The sequence below is a fragment of the Micromys minutus genome (assembly GCF_963924665.1).
Source record: "Micromys minutus genome assembly, chromosome: X".
NCBI classification, from domain to species: Eukaryota; Metazoa; Chordata; class Mammalia; order Rodentia; family Muridae; genus Micromys; species Micromys minutus.
Window position 1 is genome coordinate 52272309 of NC_137970.1, and position 27518 is coordinate 52299826.

General features: G+C 36.0%; 1 protein-coding gene across 1 annotated transcript; it reads right to left on the reverse strand.

Moving 5' to 3' along the window:
• Window positions 1–3613: 3613 nt before the first annotated feature.
• On the reverse strand, window positions 3614–27470 carry CYSLTR1 (cysteinyl leukotriene receptor 1). Its single transcript, XM_080909728.1, has 3 exons — window positions 27364–27470; window positions 7681–7767; window positions 3614–4860 (listed from the first exon to the last, which is right to left on the reverse strand). Exon 3 carries the CDS (start codon window positions 4832–4834, stop codon window positions 3815–3817), a length of 1020 nt encoding a protein of 339 aa, XP_080765854.1. The 5' UTR covers window positions 4835–4860; window positions 7681–7767; window positions 27364–27470; the 3' UTR covers window positions 3614–3814.
• Between the last annotated feature and the right edge of the window lie 48 nt (window positions 27471–27518).

Here is a 27518-nt window from a genome sequence, read left to right on the forward strand (position 1 = left end):
GTGTTTACACTTGATCTTAGATAGAAGGCCAAGAAATGATTTGTATTTTCTTTTAGTTTAACTTTGGGATGAATCAAAGGGCAACATTCTATCTTTGTATTGTGCAAAGATAATCTAACCCAGGTTATTCGCATGAAGCAGAACAGAGTAAATCATATTCCAACCTTCTAGTGTGATGGTCCCTACTAAAATGTATCCCTTGAGTTTATATCACTATAACACTAATCTCACTTTTCAATGTTGTATATTTTCCATAGTTGGAATCACTAATGTTTTAGTAAAAGGAAGCTCTTGAAAGATATATTTGATTATCTTAAAAGGCCAATTAAAATTGTATTTGCATATTTACTTTCTTACAAACTGAGGAGACTATATAATCAAAAAGCCTGTTTACAGTCTAAGAAGAACATACAAATTCAATTATGTTTATTTTCAAACTTAACATATAGAACATTTGCTTAAGATGAGAAATGCATTGTGAGGATACCCAGGCAAGACTTGCTGAATGAAATAAAGAGTTAAGTGTATAACGGGAAATAGTCTGGCTACCTAATGAGATTTGAAAAGCCTGCTAGTGACCAAAGGGATATAAGTAATGACCATGAAATGTTAATGTTATAGATTATTAGTATTTTGGTATTAGGAATGGCAAATATGAAGCTCCTTCTAATTTCAGCATTCGATGTGACTTTTATAGCATTCTTTGGACTAACTCATGGGTGTGTTTAATTCCCATCATGTAATTTACACATTTAAGCATTCAAGGACAGGATCAACTAAGCAGGGTCCATAGGAGCACACAAAGACTGAAATGGCAACTAGAGAGCCTGAAGCAGCATTGGGGAGTCTGCATGGGTCTAAGCTAGGTCCTCTGCATATTACATTATGGTTGTGTAGCTTGGTCCTTTTGTGGGACTCCTGGCAGTGTGAGTGGGGTTTCTGACTCATTTGCCTGTTCTTGCTATCCCTTTTTATCTTACTGGGTTGATATGAGGGTTTGTGTCAAGTCTTATTGTTAACGTGTCATGGTAGGTTCAGTTGAGATTCCTGGGAGATCTGCTCTTTTCAGAAGAGAAGTGAAAGCAATGTGGATCTAGGGTAGAAGGGAGATGGGAGGGGGAGAACTGGGAGAGGAGAGGGAGGGGAAACTGGAGTTGGGATGTAATATATGAGAGAATAAGTAAAATCTACGAACTCATAAAGACACATATGTATAAATAAAAGATAAAATAAATCTATAAAAAGCATACACTTTAAAGTATCATCAATTCATCCAATCTCTCTCTCTGTGTCTCTCTTTTGTCTCTGTCTGTCTGACTCTATCTGTGTGTGTGTGGGTGTGTGTCTGTCTCTTTGTCTCTCTGTCTCTCATTTGTAAATTATGTATCTCTGTTTGTAGTAAGAGCATAACATAACTTTCCTATTAAAAAATAAAGACATACTGATAATGGATGGCATAATTTTGTATAGTAAATCTCTAGGATCTATTTATCATGTATACCTGAAATGTTTTACTTGAAAATGATGGCACAGATACCTAGCAAATTAAGAATATAGGTTTTGGCAACACAATGCCTAGAGTTCAATCTTGGTATTGAAGCTTGATGGAAAAATGAGGCTGTTGTGCTTTTGTATTTATGAATTGACACAGGCAAAACATTTAAAACATTTAAAAGTGTGTGTGTGTGTGTGTGTGTGTGTGTGTGTGTGTGTGTGTGTGTGTGTGTTAGTAACCTCAAGGAACTGGTACTTCTACACAGAACACTTCCCTTTAGAAGAAAATACTAATGCATATTTATAAACTAGAAAAAGTCGTAAGAAGTAAGTTGTGTGGTATAGGCTACAAAGACATAATTCAAGAAAACAATACATTCATTGTGAGTTTGCAGGTGGCTGAAGTTTTGTTGCATATCCCTATAGTACACATAGGTACATATGTGAGTGGAACAGGCAAATACAGACAAAAGCTTGGACATAGAAATAAATGAACAATATGATTATATGCACTAGAATTTAACTGTGGCAATATTTTGTTCCAATTCTTTCAAAATTAAAAATGGATACAATAAATATTAATTAGCGTATTTAACAACTCTCCTATAAATACTTTAAAATAACATTTACTGGATTTTTTAGAATACAATTTAGGCATATCTAAGCCACATTTGAATCCTGCAAATGTTCATTAAGAAAGCAAAACAAGTATCATTCTCATCTTACAGCTGAGAAAGTTAAGGTTTTAGCTTACAGGATTAGCTCAAAGGTACGTTGTTAACTTTGTTAAAAGTTAGAAGAGACCAGGTGAAAAGAGATCAGGCTAGCAGGCAGGCATCTTGGCTTCCAGTGGCGTGCCCTTCTACCACAAAGCAGAAATGTAGAAAATGAGACGACCTGATGTCTTATGACAAATAATGTTTCATATTTGTCTCAAGCAAGAGGAAACAGGAGTAATATAGGCACTGCCAATTTTTAGGCATGTTCAACAGAAATCAGTGAGTTCCAGTTAGATTTGATCTGAGTCTTCTCTTCATTACGCTTTAAAAAAATTTTCCCAAGGGGTCCAGCAGCAGTGGAAAAGAAAATGTTTACATGTGGCTGATGCTGACAGAACTCTATTCATGGTTTTTCTTTGTTCCATTTCTCCTATCGTTTAGTTCTTCTGAGGTCATGTGACTTTTGAAACTCCCAGTTAGGAACTGTGGTCTTCAGCAAAACTTTGCCAATGAATATCATATTTTAGCCATATCCAAGCTGTTTCCAATGGTTTGTTTTAAGAACAAAGCTTCTGCTATAATATAAAAATCACTGTAAGCAAATATTACTTTCAATGTGCTAATAAAAAATCAAGAAGTATAAAACAATAAATTTCATAATTAACTAACTATAAATGCATATTATAGAACAAGATAGATTACATATATTTATATACATAAATGCATATACTTATTAAAGAATTAATAACATGGATATTCAAATTTTCTTTTGGCATTTCACATACTATACTGGATTCCAACAAAACTCATGTAAAAAAGTAGATCTATTTCCTTTACTTCAGATAAAATTTGATTGCTTCTGCTTATTTATGGGAATGCCAGTTGCCTTACTCATTAAGGAAAAATTATATGGAGAATTGGGATTGAAATGCAGTGAGCAAGAACACCATTCTTGGCGGCAGGTGGTGGGGGTGTTGAGGAAAGGGCAGAAGAGAATTAGAGACAAACTGGCCTTTGATCAGATTTATCTTCCTTACTATCCAGACTGTAAATTTCATGCACCCTGTGGCGCTATTTGGCTGAATATTGGTCTGTTCTAGTACTTGAACATTCTCTTCTAGAAGACAAGGCACTACTTTACCTAGCTAGTCAGTACTACAAAGGAAACGGCTGACCGTACATTTCTGTAGGTCCTAGGTCATCTCCAGGTCTCATCTGATGGCATGCCTGCAAAGGGATATGTTAGGGTGACTGATGACTATTTGCTAATTTTAAAGCTATTTTTAAAAGCTGGACTCTAAACTCTAGTACATAGCTTTTGTGACCCTTTTTATATTCTTGATTTCATATTCATTTTTTTTATAGTTCAGAACCACAAACATCTCCACGTTCTCGTGAGTTGTTAAAAAAATCTGTGGGTTAGTTCACAGTTATAAACTGAATTTTGAACACTTAAAAAAATCAAACAATAGTATTTATAAATGATATATATATATAATTATTTGTAAACTATTAATGGGAAACTTTTAAAAAAATGTGATTTAGAAAGGCAATTGATAGGGAATTCCTTTTCATTGTTCTGCACTGGAGATGGGTTTGAATTATTCTTTACATATTTCTTCTCCTTTTTCTGGCAAGGAAGCTTTCTTCTTGGGTATGTAAGTCATACTGGACAAAGAATGCTTTCTAAATGTAGACAGCCTTCTCCTAAAGTTTCCACCTGAAAAGAAATATAGCAGAGGGTCAAAGCAACAATTTGATGCAGCTAGAGATAAGGTTATGACCACTGACTTCTGCATCCTAAGGACAGAATCACAGGATTTAGTTTTACTCTGTAAAAAGTGAAGGTGAATAGTTCGTTGAATATGATATGGCATGAAGCTGACTAAAAAAGCAGCTGTCACAACTATGATCATTCCTATAGCCTTCCTACGACTTGGTAAGTTTTTCTTCATTGTATTTTTTAGTAGGGTCAGAATGATCATTGTGTAACAGACAATTATGGTGACAAAAGGGATGATGAAACCAAAGCATAATGACACATAATGCAAGACCAAAATGTACTTTTTATCTTGATCATCCCGCGGAGGCTCAAAGCATTTAGTATTGTTTTTTTCATTTTGGGAAGATGTATATATTAAAAATGGAGAACTTGTCAAAATCACAAAAATCCAAATTCCAATACACACAAACCTGGCTTTTTTGTGTGTAACCAAATTAATGTTCTGGACTGGAAAGACAATTGCAACACACCGGAAAAAGCTCATGGCTGTCATAAAGAAGATGCTACAATAGAGGTTAACATACAAGGCATAGGTGCTGAGGCGGCACAAAAAGTCACCAAAGAACCACTTGCCATTGTGAACATAATAGACCACACGGAGAGGCAATGTACACACACAGAGTAGATCTGCTATGGCTAGATTAATCATGTATACTTGGAAGGCTGATTTCTCATGGTATGTTTTTATGAGGACATAGAGCACAAAGCTATTACCAAAGAAACCTACAACAGAGATCATAGAGTACATAGTGGAATACACTTGATTTCGGAATTCATCTATTGTGCCATGACATGTGTTATTACTGACAGATTCTGTCAGATTTTCAGCTCCATCCATGTTCTCCAGGAATGTCTGCTTGGTGCCTAGAACATATAAAAATGATCTTGTTAATTAAACTAGATCTTTGTAGTGCTTGTCAATGTTTCATTTCATAGTGTTACTATAATTTTCTGTGCAACTAAAAATTAATAGATTTTTATTATTCTTCAAAAATTTCATACTCATATACAATGTGTTTTGATCATGTCCAGCATCCACTTTGCCCTCCAAGCCTCCCCCCCAGCATAGCTCCCTCCCAACTTCATGCACCCCCCTCCATTTAAGAAATAATCCACTGAGTCCAATTAGTGCTGCTCACATGCAATCCACGGCAGCTGGAAGCAATTGCTGTCAGGTTATAAGGAGAGAGTCAGTTGAACTTTGCCCGCAGGAGGAAAGTTTGGGTCCTCAAAACATTCAAAAAATGCTTTCTTGCCTTTTGTCCTCTGTTTGCCTGGTAGTCTTTTAGTTAACCCCCAAACCTATGTAAAATGTTCCCCTCATATTGTAAATTGGACTGCTCTAAAATTTCACTTCAAATGAATTATGATTTTCCATTTACAGAAAAAAAGGTTTAAATATATAAGTTTTACATATATGACTGTGTATGTATGTATCTATCACCATCATCCTCATATTCATCATCTTTATCACATCAGCATCTAATTATCAATGTATAATAGCTTTAAGTTCAGTTAGAGACTAAAATCTGCAGAAAATACTTGCTTTACCATAAAAGAGAACTTCTAGGTAACATCTTCTGGATGGAGGTCATACCCAGAAAAAAAAAAAAAGATCAATTTTTGTTGGTAAAACCCAGTCCTGTGGGAGAGATTCTTAATTTGGGATCAAACTCTTATTTCGATCCATAGAATGCCACAGCAGGAGAAACCTAGTGGCCACATAGTTATTTAAAATAATGATGAGAGAAAAGGTTCCAAAGAGGTTAAATTTACAGTTTAAAAATCTGTACCATAATTTAAGGCTCTGAGGAAAGATGTGGCATAGTTAGTTAGAATATATTTGTTAGATGAAGAAATTGCTGGGTGTTTATTTCTATTCTTCTCTCAGCTTTGTACTCAAAGCTTTGCATTTAGGCATATACAATTAGTTCTTTTATAGCAAAATATTGTTACTTGGTCTGTCCAAGTTCTTCTGGGCAGTTAATAACCTCTGATTAGAAACAGCCAGAGATAAGGTAGCAGAGATAGTTATTTCTGCGGTGCTCTTCAGATCCATTTAGTTACTTATTAAAGTGGAAGCAATTCCATACTGAGTCTTGTATTGATTTGTTGACTTTTATTTGGCTCTTGATTTATGACAAAAAAATAAAAAAGGTGTGTGGAAGAATGCCAGCATGTTAAAGAGCTACTAGTGTGAAATAGGATGAATCTCGTCCACATAGTGGGTATATGGAAATAGACAGCTCTGGTAGTTGTTGTCAGGATTTTAACCAAGAACACTTTCAGCCACTCGACATGGTGTATCTTCCATCCATCTTTCCATTCCACCTATTTATAGTTTTTTAGCATTTAAAATTCCATTTTCCCAAGAACTTTAAATATAAGATTTTTAAAAATGGTGAGCAATAATTCTAAGGCCATAGAGAAAACACAGCCCACCATTCCTAATATCTGCATTCATTTTCTATTTGTGTCCAGGGTTTCTTTTTCTATTGTTCTATGAATTCAGGTAAAGGAAGGGAAACATTCCCAAATTAAACTATTCTTTTTGTTAATATTGTTTTAGGTATTTTCCTCAAACTGAGCCATTTTATGTTATGAGGCACTAGATGGTGCTATTGAGATTTTTGATATAGTTTTACTCACGATATTTGAGAAATAAATGTAGCATATTTTAAATCTGTGTCTATAATATGATATACAACATAATCTTACATGGTTGCCATGAAATGATTACTAATCACATCGGAAAATGATGATTTGATATCGACATATACTGTGGAATGCCTGCCACTACAAAGCTAGTTAGCATCTTCATCACAAGCCCACCTTGGAGGTTCATTTCTGCAACTGAAGCCCTGAGAAGCAAAAGCAGGAAGAAGGCCAATTTGATATTACCCCTGGGCTATACAGAGAGACCTTGGCTCAAAAATAATACATAGACAACTCAAGGCCACATCCATCACCTCTTCTTATTCAGACTAGATAGCATCTTTTTTTTTCTTTTACTATGCCTTCTCTCATTTTACGTTCAAAGAAATTTCTATCCTTGTAGAACTCCTAGAGAGTTTTCAATCTGTCTTGTACATAAGTGATGTTCAGTGTTAATTGGAGTGATAGAAAGCATTCATCATTTGAAAGTATAATTATCCATTTGAAACCACTTAGACTGACCTTCTTATTGCACTATATTTTAAAGTTTTTTTTTTTAACCGTAGAGACTAAAGATGTTGATGTAGACAGAATTGCTTCTTAAAATACTAAGGTACTAAATTATAAAGCATAATCGCAAGGCTTAAAAATACCCATTCCACTTATCCACAAATTATTTGTTTGTCCATTACATTTTACAAATAATTTGCAACTCTTAGCTTCTTGAACAAAAGCTGCCAAATAGAGCCTTTGGAAACCAATGATTTCTTAACAACCCAGTCCTTCAAACAGCTCACAGTTGGGGAAGGAAGTGGCTACTGAGGAGTAATAACTCAAATGTTTGGGGAGGTTGTGATAAGTCTAGTAAAAGCCACCTTAGCACAAAGCAAACGAATCACAAACTGATTAATGAAAGGAAGCAGTAAACACAAACGGTGGCGATTTTATTTCAGTACAAATGATGAGGAACGTTACTTCATTAAGAGAAGTGCAAATTGAAAAAAACTTGTTCTGAAATGGGAGTCATACCTCTTTTTGGCTCCACAGCAACTTTCACAAACTTTGCTTCTTACTGTGGCCACTGTTCATAGGTTGTAGTGTCAGAGTACGCTGAAGCTGGAATCATAAGATTAAAACAAAGGAGTTAGTGACCCTCAGAAGCAACCTGGAAGGGTCATGGGAATTTAGCAGCCTTAAATACAGATCCAGAGTGTGATGGGACATCAAAGCTATACTGACAGATTTAGGGCTGGCCATTGGCTTCCATGGCTCCTTGTTTTTCCTTTATTCTTTTTCACATTCCCAAGAGGAGGGAGACTTGGAATACGGACCATGAGTGGTCACAGATGTTTGCTGCAGCCATTTAGCCTTTACACCTAAAGATAAGCATAACATTATAAAACTTTTAACATGGAATCATATTTTCTCTCATAAAGATTTAACTATAAAGTTCAAAAAGGGAATGATTTGTAACTTTTCATCCAAGGATTTAGTTTGCTAGGAATAGGAATTAGAATATTAAACAAACTTTTCTGAAATGGCTTAGGGCACAGTGTTCTTTGAAAGAAGAACGGCTTAACTAAGCTTCAACTAGAACCTCATACTCATAAATAGTATTTGTTGGTTTTGGTCACTAGTTTCAAATATATACTTCAGGAGAGCAATAATTTAGAGTCTTGGATACTTAAACTTTAAGGGGTGTGTATCCTTTCAAACAGATAAAACAAATATGTCAGAAATAATTTTTTAAAAGGATTTCCTGAGGCAGTAGCAACCCGACACCTCTCAATTTTTGTTGTGTTATGGCGACCCTCATTCTTGTCTGCCAGCAAGATTCCCCAGGGGCTGTCCACTTTTTCTTTATGTGTGGTCCCAGTGCTTATAAAATAAACACCTCCTTCCAGTTTGTTTTTATAAAGTGGAAACTGGCTGAAACTTTCTAAAGGAAGTCTACTAACAAAAGGGAGAAATCCAAAAAAAAAAAAAAAAAAAAAAAAAAAAAAAAAAAAAAAACTAAAGGAAATTCAAAGATATAAAATGTGTTCACTCCATACTTAGATAACCATTTTTCAGAGCATCTCCAGGTTCTTCTCCCTCTTCCATTGTCCTTCTTTCTTCAGGTAAGTAGTGGATGCTCAGAACCTGCTCTTGTCTGTGTCAAGTGTTGATGGGTGGTCGAGAATTACTCAGAGTTTTCTCTTAAATTTTGTTATTCAAGAAGTAACATTTTTTTTCTTATTTGTTTTTCCCATGTCAAAACACATGACAAATGATATACTCAATGAATATTAAATGTATTTGTGGTCATAAAATTATGAGATCTAACTTATCTAATAGAGAAAGAAAATTAACTTCAACACTGCCTTAGATTTTTGTTCAAACGAAGTGGGCATTTCTCCCTAGACAGCTGTAAGAAAGGAAGCTTACAAATTTCTAAAATTCATATATGAGAAATATGATCTTACAAATTTAGCATTCTAAGAAGTTATTGATTTCCATGGTTGTTGTGCAATTATAATCTAGACTAACATTTACAGGCACATTGTCGGGGAAATAGTGTAATTTTTTTTTATTGTTCTTCAAGTTAGCAATTGTAGGGCAACCCCAGTTCCTTTTGAATTCTTTGTTTACATATAGCAGGCATTCAGTGCTCTGTGATTCCCTATCTTGCTTCTCTTTCTCTTTCAGTTTACTTGCAAACTATTGTTTCTGAAAGTAGGCTTCTGCCAGTATTAGATATTGTCATTTTGAAGTGTGTGCAGAAGAAGTGATGAAGTAAAAGCATAATTATGTGATTTTTATGTGTATGTATGTGTACTGGATGCCAGCAACTTTATCAGCAGCCCCCCCCCCCCCGTGTGTGTGTGTGTGTGTGTGTGTGTGTGTGTGTGTGTGTGTGTGTGTTTGTATGTATATATGTATGTGTGTTTGTGTGCATGTGTGTGTTTTCTCTATACATATGCTGTGTGATGATGCATGGGGCCAGAGGAAGATACCAGGTTTCTTCATCACTCTTCTTTATTCCCTTAAGATAGAGTCTCTTACTTAACCCGGAGATGTCCTTTTTCTACTGATTTGACCAGCCAGCAAGCATAGCCCCAATGCTGGGGTTATAGATGTTTGTGGCTATGCCTGGGTTTTTACATAGGTGAAGAGGATTTCACCAACGGTTTCTATGCTTGTATCTTACCCACAGAGCCATAATTCCTAGCCCTAGATATGGGATTCTGATTCAAATCACTTAATTCTTTTACTTGGTACAAATTCGGTTAATAAAATTTATAGAGCCCTTATTCTGTTTTTAAAATTATCTTTAATACTTTTCTTTTTTTACAGTCCAGTTGTTATCCCCCTCCTGGTCTGCCCTCCTACAGTTCCTCATCCCATTCCTCCTCCACCTTTCCCCATCTCCAAGAGAATGTCACACACCCCACCCTACCCCACCAGGCCTCCCCACTCCCTGGGGCCTCAAGTCTCTCAAGGGTTAGGTGCATCTTATTTCACTGAGGCCAGACCAGGCAGTCCTCTGCTGTATATGTGAGAGCCCTTATTCTTATAAAGAATATTTTCTTATAAGGGAAAGGGTATTTGCTTGTTAGATGTTGACTACATTAAAAGCAAGTAAGAGAATGAATTAGCAAAATAAATAAGAGAGCTCCAAAATATTATAAAAACACATGGCCCAACTTATGTACCTACAGCTTTGTGGATGTGATGTATGTATGCAAGTATGTATGTATGTATGTATGTATGTATGTATGTATGCATGTATGTATTATTTTGGACTAAGTAGTTCCCAGGCTGGTATCTTCTAAACAAAATGGTACTGATGATATTTTGTCTTGAGTAAAACAAAAGTCATGCTTGACCATCTTAATCCAATTTAATGTTTTTCTCGTTTGATGTGGGTGTTTAAAGGTACAAACAACATTGATTTTTGTTGCTTTATCATAGTCATCTGTAATCACTCAATATAATGCTCCTTGTTAATCTTGCTTGAATTTCATTAGCAAAACCAGAGCATTTTCTTAATTTTATATTTCTTGTTGGACATAGTATAGTATATGTGAACTTTACATATTGGTTGACTTGAGTGTACCTTTTTGAATCATTTTATTGTGTGTTTTCAAAATGAGAGAGAATTCTTGTATGGAGAAAGACCATGATTGGAAATTTAAAAGACTAGGTGCCAGCAGACCTGTTTCATACTTCAGGCTGTGGTAGGTGATTAATTAAGTGATTTTTGGAAAAATCACTTCCTTTCTGTCAAACCTTCACTTATTTGTAATACAATAGGGTTAGATTTTATGACTTTTAATGTCCTTTCTAATTTATCATTCAATAAATCTGTAATGATCAGGGCTATATTTTTCTCTAGAACATGGTATATAAGTGCTTTATAGCTTCAGTGATGAACACAGACATAAATTGTGTGCAATCTTGGCTATATGTAGAGTCTAAGAGGCTTGCTAAGGCCTTATAAAGGCAGCACTTGTAGGTCTAATTCTGTTTTCTACACTAAGTGATAATTATGATGATTACATGTTCCTTTACGTGGCAGGGCTCACAGAGCCTTCTCTATACTCTTACCCCTGTTAAAGTTACATTTCTTCTTCTGATAGTACATATTTTATGTGAAAATAGCTTTAATAGCTTATGCTCATATATAGGTTATGTATCTTTATCCAGTGAACTCACTGTATAAACTTGAAGATAATGCGGTAAATGTTGTTCTCCCAGTCTTACACTGGAGAATATTGAGGCAAGGAGAAATGTCTAGCTTTGGTGCTCATTAAACTTTAAAGTCATTTTCATTTGCTTTATCATTCCTGTGTCAGGTGCTTGACTCCAGGGTTCCATAACCAATCATTTAGCCACCTAGATCTTAGTGGATGCCTGAAATCTGCTTTGCAAAGGTTCGAAGAAAGAGTCTTGGATTACTGGCAAAGAGTGTCTTCTCCTTAATGTGGACAATAGTTGTTTCCGTGCCTTTGTTAATCTAAATAAATAAGTCCTTTCCTTCCCAAGTAGAAAGGTTTTTTTTTTCCCTTTTAAAATTTTGTCTTATTTAAACTAAGTGGAGTCAGTGATATAAAGATACCAAATTTCACTTAAGAAAACTGTTATTTCCTGTGTGTTTCTGGAAAATTTCTTAGTCTTCTGGGATCCAAAGTGAAAAACTAGGTCATTTGTTTTAGATAACTTTTGAGTTCAAATGCCTCGAAGCAAACAAATATCCTTTCTTCTCCCTAGTGATCAAAATTGCCCCTTCATCTCTGCTGGTTGCCAGTTGTATCTGACTACCTTTGAATAAACTTCCTGTAATAAATCAAAAGTATTTTAATGAAATTAATACCATCAAAGTAAATGTTTTTGTGTTAAAAAAAAAAAAAAAAAAACTGACCATGTAGTGTATTCATCTTGCTTGATTAAATTGTTTGTTGACAGTAGATTCTGGTATTCTATTCTCTGATTCCCTGACGTTTAACTCCGTTATTCTGATAATGTGATCGTTTGAGGTAATTCTTGTAAATGGAATGGTGCAGTATTTGTCTTTCTGTGATTAGCTTATTTCACTTAGCATAATGTTTTCAGTATACATCCATGCCATTAAAAGTTTCTTCTCTTCTAAGGATGAATTTTATGAATATACTGTCTTTTGTCAGTGGAGGCTTATAGTTATATTCTGTATTATTATTTATAAATATATTTATATTATTTACCTTTTTTGAAACTGAGAAAAGTGCCAACCCCAGTCCCCCACTACCACAAATTATGCAGTCAAGTTCCCCACATGGAGAAATCATAGGGGTCAGCACATCTGCATGGTAATGGGTGAGTCTAGCCCTCGGAAGACCACCTTCTTGATCATTTTATCTTCCTTGTCAGGTAAGTATAAAGACTAGTTCTTACAGTTAAAGCAAATGACTTCTTTTTTTTTTTTTTTTCAAGAAAATAGAAAACAAAACTTAATTTTCTAAGTAGGTAAGAAAAACCTAGGCACAAAGGCAAAACTGCAGTAGTCTTTGAATAAAAAAAGAATTTCGATCATAGTTGCATCTATACTGAACTGTGTGATCGTGGGCAAGTTGTTTAATCTTTCTGATAACCAATATCCTGCTGTTGCTTATGCAAAAATAAGGTAGGAAAACTAAAGGCAAGTGTGCGTGTGTGTGTGTGTGTGTGTGTGTGTTTCTCTCTCTGTGTGTGTGTTTCTGTGTGTGTGTGTGTGTTTATGTGCCTGTGTCTGTGTAAATGAGTCTATGTTGGGTAAAATCTAAGAAACTAGGAAGAAGATCAAGAAAGGACAAAAATGATGATGAGAAGGAATCCATGAAGGGACACATGGGATATCAAAAAAGAAAAGAGAGCCTAATATCCAAGGTGTAAAAGGAACTCAAAAAGCTAGACACCAGAGAATCAAATAACCCTATTAAAAATGGGGTACAGAGCTAAACAAAACCTTCTCAGTTGAGGAACACCGAATGGCGGAGAAACATCTGAGGAAGTGCTCCACATCCTTAGCCATCAGGGAAATGCAAATCAAAACAACCCTGAGATTCCACCTCACACCAGTCAGATTGGCCAAGATCCAAAACTCAGATGACAGCAGATGCTGGAGAGGCTGCGGAGAAAGAGGAACACTTCTCCACTGTTGGTGGGGTTGTAAACTGATACAACCACTCTGGAAATCAGTCTGGCGATACCTCAGAAAATTGGGTATAGTACTACCTGAAGACCTAGCTATTCCACTTCTGGGCATATACCCCAGAGACACTTTAATATACAACAAAGATATATGCACCACAATGTTCATAGCGGCTCTATTTATAATAGCCAGAAGCTGGAAGGAACCCAGATGTCCTTCAGAAGATGAATGGATACAAAAATTGTGGTACATTTAAACAATGGAATAGTACTCAGCCACCAAAAACAATGACTTAACCAAATTTTTAAGAAAATGGCTGCATCTAGAGAATATCATCCTGAGTGAGATAACCCAGTCACAAAAGAACAGACATAATATGCAGTCACTGATAGTGGGATGCTAACCTCAGAGCCTTGCACTCCCCCAGAAACAACTCACAGACTGTAGGAAGTCCAAGAAATAAAGAAAACAAAAAATATACATATATTTACAAAACAAGAAGACTTTGACTATTTCCATGTTGCGTTTTGTTTTACATGTACTTTAGCTCATTGTAACTATTAAGTTTTCAAGGCATACTATCAAACCTTGAAAAAAATCAAGTACTGACTAAAAAATATATTCATATAGTTTTATGTAAAAATTATGCTAAAATCTAAAAAAAAAGTACTGACAAAAATGTATAATTTTAAGCAAAAAATGTTTAAAATCTGTACATTTATCTTTGTTTTGTAAAATAAAGTTGTTTAAAAAAAAGAAAAGAGACTTGGGAGAAGATAAAAGAGGGTTCAGATTAGAGATGAGGGGGAGAGGACTCACTAAAATGTCCTGATGAGATCTGATATCTTGTATAGTAATTAAAAATAAACATTTAAAAAGATGTCAAAGGAGCCAACATGATAGCAAAACCTGAGAACATAGTTGAAGGTTCCAAGGTGAAGTCAGGTTTGGGTAGTGTTGAAAGGTGTTACTGCAATTTGATATGCCATGTTTGTCTGGCATCCATGGCAGGCCTGCCCTTTTTTGAAGAGAAACTAAGGAAGAGTGGACCGGGGTGGGAAGCACAGAACGGAGGTCGACAGAGGGTCTGGGAGGGTAGGAGAGAGGAGAACCTGCAACTATGTTGGGATATTAAAAAACAATTTTTAAAAAAGGAAAGAAAAAGTCACATTAAGTGAATTTTTTGCAAAATAATCCAGAAGAGGGGAAGGAAGGGATACAGGAGCCAGAGGGATTGAGGACACTACAAAAAACCCACAGAATCAACTAATCTGGGTCCCATATAAAGTCCCAGAGACTGAACCTCCAACTAGGGAGCATACATGGAACTGACCTAGGCCCTCTGTACATATATAACAGTGTAGCTTGGTCTTCTTGTGGGACTCCTAACAGTGAGCTCAGGGACTGTCACTGACTCTGTTCCATGCGTTTGGTACCCTTTACCTCTACTGGGTTGTCTTGGCTAGCCTCAGTAGGAGAAGATGTACCTTGTCCTACAGCAACAGCAATGTAATAAGCCAAGGAGGGTTGATAACCATGGGGAACTCTTCCCTTTTCTGAGTAGAAAGGGATGAGTAGAGGTTGGGGGTCAGAAGGGAGGTAATGAGAAAGAACTGGAAGAAGAGGAGAGAGGGGAAACTGTATAATGATGATGATAATGTTGATGATGACAAGATGCCACTGAAGAACCCAAGAGGAAAGCTGATCAAAGTTGGGCACTGTTGATCTGAAGAAACAAACTGTACCATATGTCCTCAAGTTTTGGAAAAACAGTAAGATAGATAACATGTTTCTCAGGCACACGTAACCAGTTAAGCTCTTAGTGGATAGGGTGGATTAGAAGTTAGCATTGTGTCTATGGCACATAAAGGTTATAAATTGATTTAACATGCATTTGGACTAACTTGGCCTTGCATATACAATTAAAAGCTTATAGTCTAATCATAAACAGAATAAAATTTAATGCCTATCGAAGCTTATCTAAATTACTCCAAACTGGTAGCTTAATTAATTTTACTTTTTAGCTCCAACTAAAAATTTAAAGTCTAGAGTTTGACATTGAATCTCTAAATTTAGCTTTATTCCAGAAAGATGTTTATACATAGTCTCAAGGTAAGTTTATACTAAATGCTAAAAGGATATTAACAGTAAGTTAAGCAATTTTTATACTGACAAACCAATTAGCTTGGTCTGAAATGCCTGACCTGATTTAAAAATGTTTTCTAAATGCCTATGTGCCTATCTATACATTTTGTCCAGTTTAACTGAATCTTTTTAGGAGAGTATGTCATATCCAACTTAAAGTTTTTAACAAGTAAAACCGAGGGAAACAGTACACCTTTAGTAGATGTTTCTGTCTGGCACTGACTTGGTAGCAGGAATCACAATTGAGGATGATAACTGGTTCTTTTTTTGGGGGGGTGTATTTTCCTTACTTACATTTCAAAACAGTTCTTATTGGTTCAGGAATATTATGCAGCAGTTGGGTAAGCCTCAGCTATCTGTGTTATTTATATCTTTGATAAAGGAAAAAAATGAAAATTACGAAGATGTTATCAGCTTGTGGGTGGGGTTAGAATTCTAAACAACTTTGAAAAACTTAATTGAGATGGGTAATGTTAGTAAAGTTGCTAGAAATTATATTTATGTAATTTGTTAAATACCAGTCAAGAATGTGCTGATTAGAAGAAGGAGAATTGGAAGGGGAAGGAAGAAGAACAGAAGGGAAACAGAAAGAAGAGGAGACAACAAGAAAAGAGGAGAAAAGAATAGGAGAGAGGGGGAAGGGAGAAGGGGAAAAAGGGAAGGGAGGGAGGTGGGTAGATATGGAACGCAAACTCCAACTTGTTCATCAATCAGAAATGCAAAGTTAGTTGTGATTATAATACAATATTTATTATGCTTTCTTTTACTGAAGAATCTTCAGATTGCCTATAGCAAGAGTGTAAATCTCACTCAGTGGCCAATAAAAGTGAAATACATATTAGAATATTGAAAAGAATCTCAGAGCTACTTAGTAAAAAGGAAGCTACTGGAAGGGGCTATAAAATGGTTTGATATCTAGAAAGGAGGAAAAAAGACCAGAGTGGAGAAGCCAAGAGTGGGGGTATCAGAGTAGTAGCACGTTAGGGAGATGAATGGGAAAAAGGATCATGACACTTTGTTCCAAAATTTCATAAGAATGCCTAACACATTATATGGCAATATAAATACTTGACAATTAAAAATGTTGGTTTTGAATTATGTGGAGAAAGAATCTAAACTGGAGGTCTCCATTGGGTCCCTTCCCTCAGAGATTGGTGACCCTTGCCAAAGAAGGGGAAGGAAGATGGTAGGACTCAGAGGGAATGGATATAGGGCACCAGAAAAAGAAGACCCTCCGAATCAACTAAGCAAGGCTCCAAAGGGCGCACAGAGACTTAAGAAGCAAGCAGGGAGTCTGCATGAGTCTGTCTACATCAGGTCCTTTGTGTATATGTTGTTCTTTTTTTTTTTTTTTTGTAGGACTTCTGACAGTGGGAGCATGTGTATCTCTGATTCTTTGCCTATTCTTGGGACTCCTTTCCTCCTATTGGGTTGCCTTATTCATCCTTGATATGAGGACTTTGCTTTGTCTTATCGTATCTTGCTTTGTCATATTTTGTTGTTGTCTCTTGAAGGCCTGCGTTTTTCTGAACAAGAGAGAGGCAGTGGATCTTGGGGAGAAAGGAGGTGAGAGGAGGCGAGAGGAATGGAGGAAGGTAAAACCATGGTCAGGATGTGTTTTATAAGAGAAGAGTCTATTTTCAAAGGAAATGTGTGAAATGAAATTATTTATAATCATGATTAGAGACAGAAGAGCATCCAGAGAACATCTAATGAAACCCCATTTTCTTTATGACTCAAAAAGACAGAAGCATTGTTGGAAGTAGCAGAATGAATTGGTGGCCAAGCCTGGACACCTTTAGCATAGCACACAGTTAGGTTTTAGCAGCCTCAAAATGTTTTACTAAACACTCATGCACACATTAATGCCAGGTAATATGTAAGCCACAGCAATTGAACACACTATTGCACATAAATGCCAAGGATTCAACTATGCCTTTTGCTTTTGTTGCTTCATGCTATGATAGTATCATTCACTGGCTATCAGAAATTTAAAGGATTTTTTTTTTTAAAAAGAATTCTTTCTTCTCTTTGGTTTAGCCTGTCTTAAAGCACAGTCAATTCTTATTTATTATTTATCCCTCTTAAGGGTGTCCAATGAAATCTTGATTCAATTTGGAGAAGTATTCAGCAATACAGAAAGCATTGCATTTCAGTCTTGTAGTCACTTTCCCATGATGGTTTTTAAAAATATGGACATCTTATAAACATGATCCTCTGAGTAGCTTTATTTGATTTCCTTTGCTTGGGTCACATTACCATGTGAAATATTCTTTGTTCTTATTGATACCAGATATAATTCAAATCATCTTTAAGCCAATCTCTTACATCATAGTCTCTATACAATAGTTTTCCACACCCTGTGGTGATATGCTAGCTATATTAAAAGATACTTTATTAGCCATTTATTATATCTATGTTTTCTGTTATTTCTTTGAAGTATGTACACCTTCCCCATGATTTTTCTGCCTTCTAGAAAGAGGACACAGATATACTAACAAATTAATATACTGCATCATTACAGATGCTGCAATGGAAATATATAAATACACAAGTAAACTAGGCATGGTGGTTAATTCCTAAAAGCCTAGAACTTGAAGAAGTGGGAGGATTGTGTGTTCAACTCCAACCTAGGCTACATAGTAACTGTCTAGCTAACTTGGGCTATGTAATAGAACCCTATCTTAGAAAAGCAAAACCCAAACAAATCAAAATGAAGCATAATAAAATATGTTATGAATAATTAGTATATGTTAGAAAAGTCCTTCTAAAACAGAACAGGGTTGGAGTAGGCAGTGAGGAAAATGTGTAATGAATGAGAGACAGTGGTGTGAAACAGCCTGGTACATTCAGGGGTTATGTAAATTTGATTAAGCTGCTACATAAGATGGCAGGTTATTTGTATATATATATATACACACACACAAACATATATACAAATATATATATATGTATATATATATATATATATACATATATATATATATATGTATATATATATATATATATATATATATATATATATATATATATATATTTGGATATGTGAGTGTCTGTGCTTGAGTGGCCTATGGAATTAGAATTAAAATTAAGAAACCAATTTGAGAAAGAATGCTGGAACTAGATGATAGAAAATTGCTAAAGGGATTGTATACCATTTTAGAAAAAGTTCAGTTCACCTAGGTAATGGTAAGCTTATAACAGGATACAGACTAAGAAAGGAATATTGACAAAGACAAAAGAAAATGTCTGTGTGACCCCTGAGTTATGGTTCACTATAGCTAAAAGTGAGGCCAGTAAGTTCAAATGTCTTGCAAACTCCATGGAGATGCGTACTACACCTTCACATTTCCTCTTCCAACCATTTAATTTATTGTTCTCCTTCAGTAGGTCTTTCTTGAGTGGTTAGCATAATCCTTTGCATTTTCAGCAGAAACACAACTGAGTAGCTGGTAAGATTCTATGCTACACCTTCAAAGAAAGTTGTTAACTCATGTACAATGTGCCCTTTGTTGCTTCAAAAATTTTTACCAGTTTGAGTTTGAGGGATCTTTGAACATGTGGCAAAAATGAAACCTGGGGCTAAAAAAGTTCTTGACAACTTGGTCAAGAGCACAGTTAGTTCAGCATAATGACACATACTTTTCACACTCAGGAGGCAGAGACAGGCTGGTCCATGTAGAGAGCTCTAGGTCATCCATGGGTACTGAATGATACTGTGTCTTAGCAAGCAGGCAGGCAGGCAGGCAGGCAGGCAGGCAGGCAGGCAGGCAGGCAGGCAGGCAGGCAGGCAGGCAGGCAGTATCATACACTGGATGAGAATCCATTGCCAATCAGAGCAATGCTACTACCACACTGCTGTACCCATCCCCATTGTTTCTTTTAATATCATCAGCGATCTGTCTTTCAGATGTCTTATTGAGGTTGTCAGTGTGGTCAGGATTTGAAAAAGGCCAGCATTTGTTTCTCTGTTCTTTTCTTTTTGCTTTGTTTTTGAAACAGGCTCTCATTTTTGTATTCCAGGCTAGACTTGAACTCACAATTCTCTGCCTTAGCTTTCTGAGTGTTGGAGTTCTGTTTTTATGTATTTATTTTTGCTTTTCTTCCTTTGAAGTATTTATAAACTTCCATGAGGGTGACAGAAATCTTACTAACAAACTATGTATTTAAACTTTAGTATTGCATTTCCCATAGTGTATACATGGGTCATTTGACTTTAAAAAATTTTCAACCATCTTCTCTCTCATGTTAGCCTATTCAAGAGACTTTTCTGTTTTCTCCTTTTCCTCATTATACAACTAACTTTCTAGTTATGAGTACATAAAAGCTAGTACTCATATTTGACAGCACCCACCATTGTCCTTCATCAAGTTCTGTTGAGTCTTATTTTGAAATACTTGACTCTATTTTATCACTTTGGTTTAAGATCCTATCTCTTTACTACTTGTCTCCTCGAAGACAATGAAACAGTATATCCTTTTGTACCTCCATACAATAAGAGGTAAGCCTGGGAGCTTGAGACATCATCAATTATACATCATGGTTCAGTTTAAAGTTGTCCTCTACAAATGCGTCCTCATCATTATCCATTACTGTGCAGCAATTATTCTTTTTCTGTGTGAGTACTCTTGTTTACATGACGACTTAGGCTGACGATGAACCTAGTAATGAGAGTGAATGTGCTTTATTTAGTTTGCTCCTTTTTCTCCCAAGTGGTCGATTTCAGAAGGGGTAACTATAGTTTTAAGTGCTTTTACATATTAGTCCTTAACTTCAAAAGGTGGGTTTGGATCTACTCCTTGATTTAAGGTGTAGATCAAGAATCATATTTTGGGGGTGGAATGTGGGTGCCATTGTGCAGAAATATAAATAATTGTGTAAAGTAGAAATGAAATGTGGGTACCTGTAGAGTGCAGAGGCTGCTAAAAAACAATTGAAAAATATTTAAAAGGTGCAGAGGACCATGTGCTCAAAAACTGACTAGGTCTGAGACTGATAAGAACTCAAAGATCCAATGAAATGTTTTGATAACGAGCCTGGGTGAGGCCAATGTTGTGTGTTTTTAAATCAAGAATAGAAGAGATCAGATGATTAAATCAGTAGTTGGATGTAGTTTTGTAATTGTTTTGGGTTCAATGCTTCCTCAAGACTTCCTTTACCTTTCTAGTAAATGATGGTCTGTGCCTGTGCTATTGGAGAGCTGCCATCAGTGTTGGGTAGTTAGGCTAGGGACAAAACAGAAGGGGAAGTTGGGGAGGCTGGAACTTGGAATTTAGTCTCCTCCAACAGATACTTCCTCCATCTCTGCTGGGCAGTGGCCAGATGAGATGATATATTTGGTGAAGGTACATCCCTGTAGAGTTCCGGTTTGTTTGAGCAAGGCCCAAGTGCCCTCTTCTTTATGTAGCTTAGTCCTGGGACATGAAAAATACTTTAGTGTTGTTAATCTTGTAAGGCTACAGAGGCAGTAATTCTGTTATATTAATTTTTGATAGAGCAGCAACATGCTAATATTTGTTGGATGGATATATAAACTAATAGGAAGATCAACAAATACGAATGTTTTATATACTGAATGAATTTAAGTATTACATTGTGATACTGACTTCATCTGACTAATCCCTCACTTCTCTCCCTTTTTACTTACATTATGCCTATTATCTGTACCATAATATAGCCATCAATATTTTAATATCATACAGTTTCAACATGTAGGAATCTTATAATTCTAGTGAATTTATCTTAGGAAGGAGAAAAAAGCCAGTTATTGTTTTCCTAAGCACTATGATCCCAAAGCATCAGCCCAGTGTTTTCATTTACAAAAGCATGAAGTAAAAATGCTTATTGAGTGATATTCCATTGATTGTTTGAAATAAGATAACCCATCTTTCATAACTAATTATCTATATAAAGTCAAGCTGTACCTACAATTTTATGGCTCTTACCAGTGGTGGTAATAAAAGATCTTTAGTCAAGTGTATGATATGGCTATCCTAACATTCCTATAAGTAGTTTCTCTCTCTCTCTCTCTCTCTCTCTCTCTCTCTCTCTCTCTCTCTCTCTCTCTCTCTCTCTCTCTCTGTGTGTGTGTGTGTGTGTGTGTGTGATGTCTGTCTCTGTCTCTGTCTCTCTCTCTCTCTTAATATTTTCAAGGACATGGTTAGCAGCATTTTCACTGCTATGAAAAGCTCCAGGAGTGCTGAGACTACATTGGTGGTATCTCTCAGGTGTTGCTTTAGTGAGAGTTTCTTTCTGTTAAGAAGTTGAGCAGCTCTGCTGTTGGGTAGTTGGAAAACACACACAGGACAATATGAAGCTCCAAAGAACTTTAGACAGTGGCATTTCAGAACTGAAGATACTGAATGTCTCACTACACTTAGCAGTCATATCAAAGTTATATGTAAGATCTAACCAGAAGGGAAATACTTGTCACATCAAGGCTACAGAGATCTTGTTGAGCGCATAAGTGTGGGTATGTGGTGGTGGCGGCAATGGTGGTGGTGGTAGTAAATGTTGTTGTTGGTGGTGGGTACTTCTTACTCCTATATTGGATGATAGAAATGTATTAGAGAAAATCTGCATGCTTTTGAACATTTCGTAAGGACTAATTAGATGGCTCAATGTTTTCCAGACATAAATAATTTTGTGCTAATTTATAGCAATTTGGAATCTCATGAAACACTATGGTTACTGCTTACAGCTAGTTCTTAGTCATGCTCTTAACCTCTTAGTATTTGGATCCCTGAATCTTGGTGGCAAACTGTTATTAAGGGGATAACTTATATATGTTAAATAAGAATTCAAGTTAGGATTAAGCATAAATGTTAACCAGCTTGAAATGAAGAGCCACAGCTTCTAATAACACATGAAACCTGGAGACTTCCTAGGAACATTGGAGCAAGTGCATTGGATGTGTCAGAACTGTTTGAGCGCTGTCATTGTTATCTCAGCTCCACTGAGCCTGTTTTAGTTCATGACAGTATAAGCATAATCTTATGCAAAACCAAAGACTACTGATCTGACAGATGAGGAAGCTTATGCAATCAAATGTTTTAAAATTAAAAAAAAATGTGATGCCAAATACCTTTTATTGAAAGGGAATTGATGAAAGATAAAAACAAAACAAAACAAATAAGAAAGCTAACAAACTAACAACCCCCTCCCCTCCAAATCAAAGAGACAAAAACTCTTGAGGGTGCCCAGAAACTCCTTAAGTCTCTATCTCAAATAATTTTCCTTTTCTGCCATTTTTTTTTAAAGTGGGACCTCAATTGCTTGCAATGTATTCATTCTACAAGTTCTAAAATTAAAATAAAAAAACATGAACGTTTGTTCATCAAAAGAGAAGCCAACCCTATGTTTAATTGTCTAAGGATCTCTACTTATCCTTCTTTTATGTCCCTTCCCCATTTATTCCTACAAGATCCCCTCTCTGGTGAATCTTTTATAAAATTTTAAATATTTTACCCCCCAATTAAACCTACTCACTTCTTGAACTTACAGGAAAGACTGGTGGGGCACCAAGAAGGGAGAAACCATGATGTGACAGCACAGGGTGCAATAGAGAGAGTGAGCAGAGTACAAAACTTTGATGCTGTGCAAGTTATGTTTAAACAAACACTCTATTAACCTATGAAGAATCCTGAAAGGCAAAGGGAATTGCAGTTTGATGGTGTTTTAAGGCTGTGACTGTAACACAGTTTAATGTACGTTTGATGTCTGTATTTATTTAACTGAATAAAAAGGTTTCCTCTATCGGCCTTTGTAGGCACGAAGATATGCCACTCCTTGCAATGAATCTGTCAGACTTTAATAGTAGTTGTATTTGCGCACTGAGGACCAGCCAGTTGGCACTCTGCCTTGTTACCCAGTCTCTTTTGTAGGGCTGAGTAGTATGAATATATCTCTCAGGTGGTTGCTCATGCTAGGAAGGTTTTTGTTTTTTTTTTCTCAGAACTCCTTAAATCGTAGTACATAGATGTTTACATGGCCAGAAACCCAGATGACATTGAGGTAAGGGGTAAAAGTAGCTATAAGGTGTTTGTATTTTAGAAAGGGATATATAATATATTTACATAAATATATGTTATGTATGTATGAAATGTATACTTTATGTAGTTATTTATAAGAAAGGTATGTACATTATGACTAGCTATGTTATTATATAATGGCTTTAGGTTACAGTAGTAGAGTACTTGTATTATATTCTGAACTTAATGTAAAAATATTATTTTGATAACTAGCTTTTGATTGTAAGAATCAGCAGGCTTAATGGAGTTAAGCTAATAAAGTCAAGTAAATAGATCTTAAACGTTATTTTACTCTTCTCAGAATTCACTTTGAAATATGTTAGTGGCAAACCTGGGGATAGACCATATTAACAGGCCTTTATTCTAGATCTGTGGTATAAAAAGTGGGAAGTAGCTAGGCCTACACTCTCTCACAAACATTCAGTTGTATGATGTTTTCTTGTTTCTGAATTGAATGCACTTTGAATAAAACCCTTTGGATGATTTGAGCTGGGAAATTGTTATTTTAATAAATTTAGAAAAATACCTTTATCATCTTACTGCATTTGATACACAAAGATACAAAAAGTATTGATATTCAGTAACTTGTTAGAAAGAACACAGCTAGTTAAATGCCAAAGCCAAAGATAGGATGAGATCCTAGTTCTCTGGCCTAAATTTCTTCTTATTGAGATCTGTCATGGGACAGTTCAGAGTAATTGCTGAAAGGGTGTGAAGAACTTATGAATTCAAGTTGGATAACATCTTGAGGCAGAAGTTCCCAATGTTCGATTATGTTAGTCATTATGTTATGCTCATTTATGTGTTCATAGTGTATATGAGATGCCATTCTAGTTACTGCTGGGTGGGTTGGGGGACCTAGAAAAATCACCTATTTGAAAGAAGTGGGAGGGAGAGTATATTTTAGGGATTGTAGGGAGAAAAGGGAAATATGTAGTTGTATTTTAATTTTAAATAAATAGATAAATGGATAGATAGATAGAGATAGATAGAGGCAGACAAGCAGACAAGCAGACAGACAGACCAATGGACAGATAACCTGGTGCCTTTCTTAAAGACTGTTGGCTTTGGGGAAGAATAGTAACTATTTTTTGTGGGTCACATTTCTATGGAGTCTCTTCTTCTTTTTGCCTGAAGATGTAGGCACTGACAATTTTCAGCCCTTAATTTGTTCACTGAAAATATATTTTGGGTTTCTGTTTGTTTCTTGAGACAGGGGTTTCTCTGTGTTGCCCTGGCTATCCTGGAATTCACCTTGTAGATCACGCTGACTTCAAACTCAGAGGTCTTCCTGCCTCTGCCTCCTGAGTACTGGTATTAAAGACATGAGCCATCACTACCAGAATTTTGTGTTTTTAGTACTATTTGTTATCATATTCCATAAATTTAATTTTGGTCTCCATTTCTTATCTGTCATTAATTTCTAATCACCATCAGATATCTCTTCTTTTATTCTTTCAATCACTTCGAACTCAAGAGCTCATCATGTCTTGCATTCCCACTTTTATCCCAGGTTACTTGTTACTACCAACAGCATCAGTACCACTGCCTGTGTTCTACAGGATGACTATCTTGGAGTAACTTCTCAGTTCTTCTAACAATGTCTGTAATCTAGTAACTTCCCATCTTCCATTTGGTCTTTCTCTCACAGTCTCTTGAGTTCTTCATTCCATTTTCATTACCACCAACCTAACTTTGAACTTTTATTCAAATTTTCCTTTATGTTATTTTTCAACCCAATCTGTTCAGATTAGGCTCCTTTGTTCAGATATAAAGCACACCTCCTGATGCTATTTCTGGTACTAGAATGGAACACAAATATTTCAGGTTTCTGAGCATTTCCCACAGGCAAATTTGCTCAACATAGTCCCAAATTTTGCCTCCTTTCTGAAGTCATCTCCACTACCTCTGGCATTAATTAATGATTAAAAAATGACACTAGTTTAATTACCTTGTCTTGTTCCATTTTTTTTTATGTTTTATACTTCCAGCAGCACTGTAATTTCCTCTAAGTATAGGGACTATATGTCTTACCCACTTTGGAGGTAAGACTTTGTTTGTACTAAGCTTAAACAATACTCCAGTTGCTAGATTCTAATAACTTTGAGATATTTTAATGAGAAACAGTAAAATAGACAAAAGTAATAGCTAGTAATGTCGCTCAGTAGTAGAGTGGTTGCTGATCATGTGCAGAAGCCTGTGTTCAGTCCCGTCATCTCCAAAATAAAAGTGGTTTTACACACACACACACACACACACACACACGTGTATGTATATATATATATATATATATATATATATATATATATGGAGAGAGAGAGAGAGAGAGAGAGAGAGAGAGAGAGAGAGAGAGAGCTATACCAGTTGAGAAAGTATTTCATGATATCAAGGCCCCCAAATTTGTCATGTCCTTTGAGTTCTTTCTCTTTACTATTCCTCATTATCAGCCCATGGTGCACCAAAGGTCAATTTATAATTCCCCGGGCCATAGAAGAATCATTCTTCTTATTTAGAGTTTATAAATGCATGAGAAGTTTGATTCAAGTTAGGAGGGAGCAGGTAATAGGAAGTGAAAAGGGCTAACAGTAAATCAGGAAGATTCTAACAAGGCTGGCTCAACCTTGACCCAATCTGTGACATTTTCTGTTTTGTTTGATTGGATCATGGTCTGGATTATTATTTTTTGTAGGACTCAAATGACCAGCATAATTAGGATTTTCAGAGAACGAGGAGCAGTATTATTAAAATAGACTTAAACATAATATTTTTGATTAGATACAGGTAGATTTTAGTCACAATTGGGGCATTAATTGGAAAATAATGGCAGGAAATAATTTTTCAGTGACTCAAACATGATGCCATAGATATGATAAATTTAAAATTGAGTAGACACAAATTTCATCTAAGATATACTATGGTCATAGTACTTTAGGAAACTTTATAAAATGTTTACTATCATTCTTAAAGCACTATACAAACAGATCCAAGTTAGCTGCCCCCTAAATATATGGAAGCTTGACCTCCTTGATTTCAAAATAATTGCAGGGATTTAAAGCCACTGGATTTAAAGAGGTAGCACCTACCAGTCTATTTGCATACCATTGAAAATAGCAAAGAAGGAAAAAAAAAAAAAAAAACTTTCTTGTCCCAGACAGTTGATTAAATTGTAACATTCCTTAGTCTAATATTAACCTAGTGAGTTTAATACTAAGTTACAAAGTAGGTCATAGGTATTTCTACTAGTTATCTGTAGTTGATAGGGCTTTCTTTTTGGAGTCTTTAGTCAATTTCTAGCAGCATGGTGTGTTGCAAGGAAATTCCTTAACTTATTTGAGTCACTTTTCTCTTTTACCTAAGAGAGGTGCCTGGGGAGGTTAGAATGAGAACTATGAAGAGAATGAGGGAGTGGGGGAGTGGGACATCCTGTCTCAATTATAGGATGCCAGAGACTTTACAAGTGTGAAATTGTGAGCAGGAAGTAAAGTGAATGAGTAAGAAGAAAAAAGAACCGTGAAAGTGCCTTGTGAATACTCTGGGTCAGTCCACATTCTCCCCTTCAAAGGCTTTTACCACCGCATCACAGAAGCTCCACGGTAGCCTAAGATTCGGGAGCTTAAGGTCTCTTTTGCACTGGCTGAGTTGTAAAGGTGCCTGAGGAATGCCACCTCAACAGTTTGCCATTTTGAGCCTGCAGCAGAGGCAGCGAGCTACAATTGCTGACAGGCTGATTAGATGATCTGGCCAAGAACCAAAGCCGAAAGAATTCAGATGTTCAGATTAGCAGTTTAATTCAAAGCAGATAAGGCAGGGCACTTATCCCCAATCTCTGAGGTGTTTGGTAAAATCTGCCATCAGTTCAACTTTACTCCGCTCACCCCATTTTCTTACCTGCTGATTGCAAGCTTCAGAGTTTAAGGTCCTCTCGAATTTACTCCCTGAAGCAAGATCCAAATCTTCAGAAAATCCAACCTGCTAGTCCCCTGGTGAGCTAACCCTGGATGGTGAGCTGCAGAAGAAATCTGGACCCTCTGGATGATCCACTC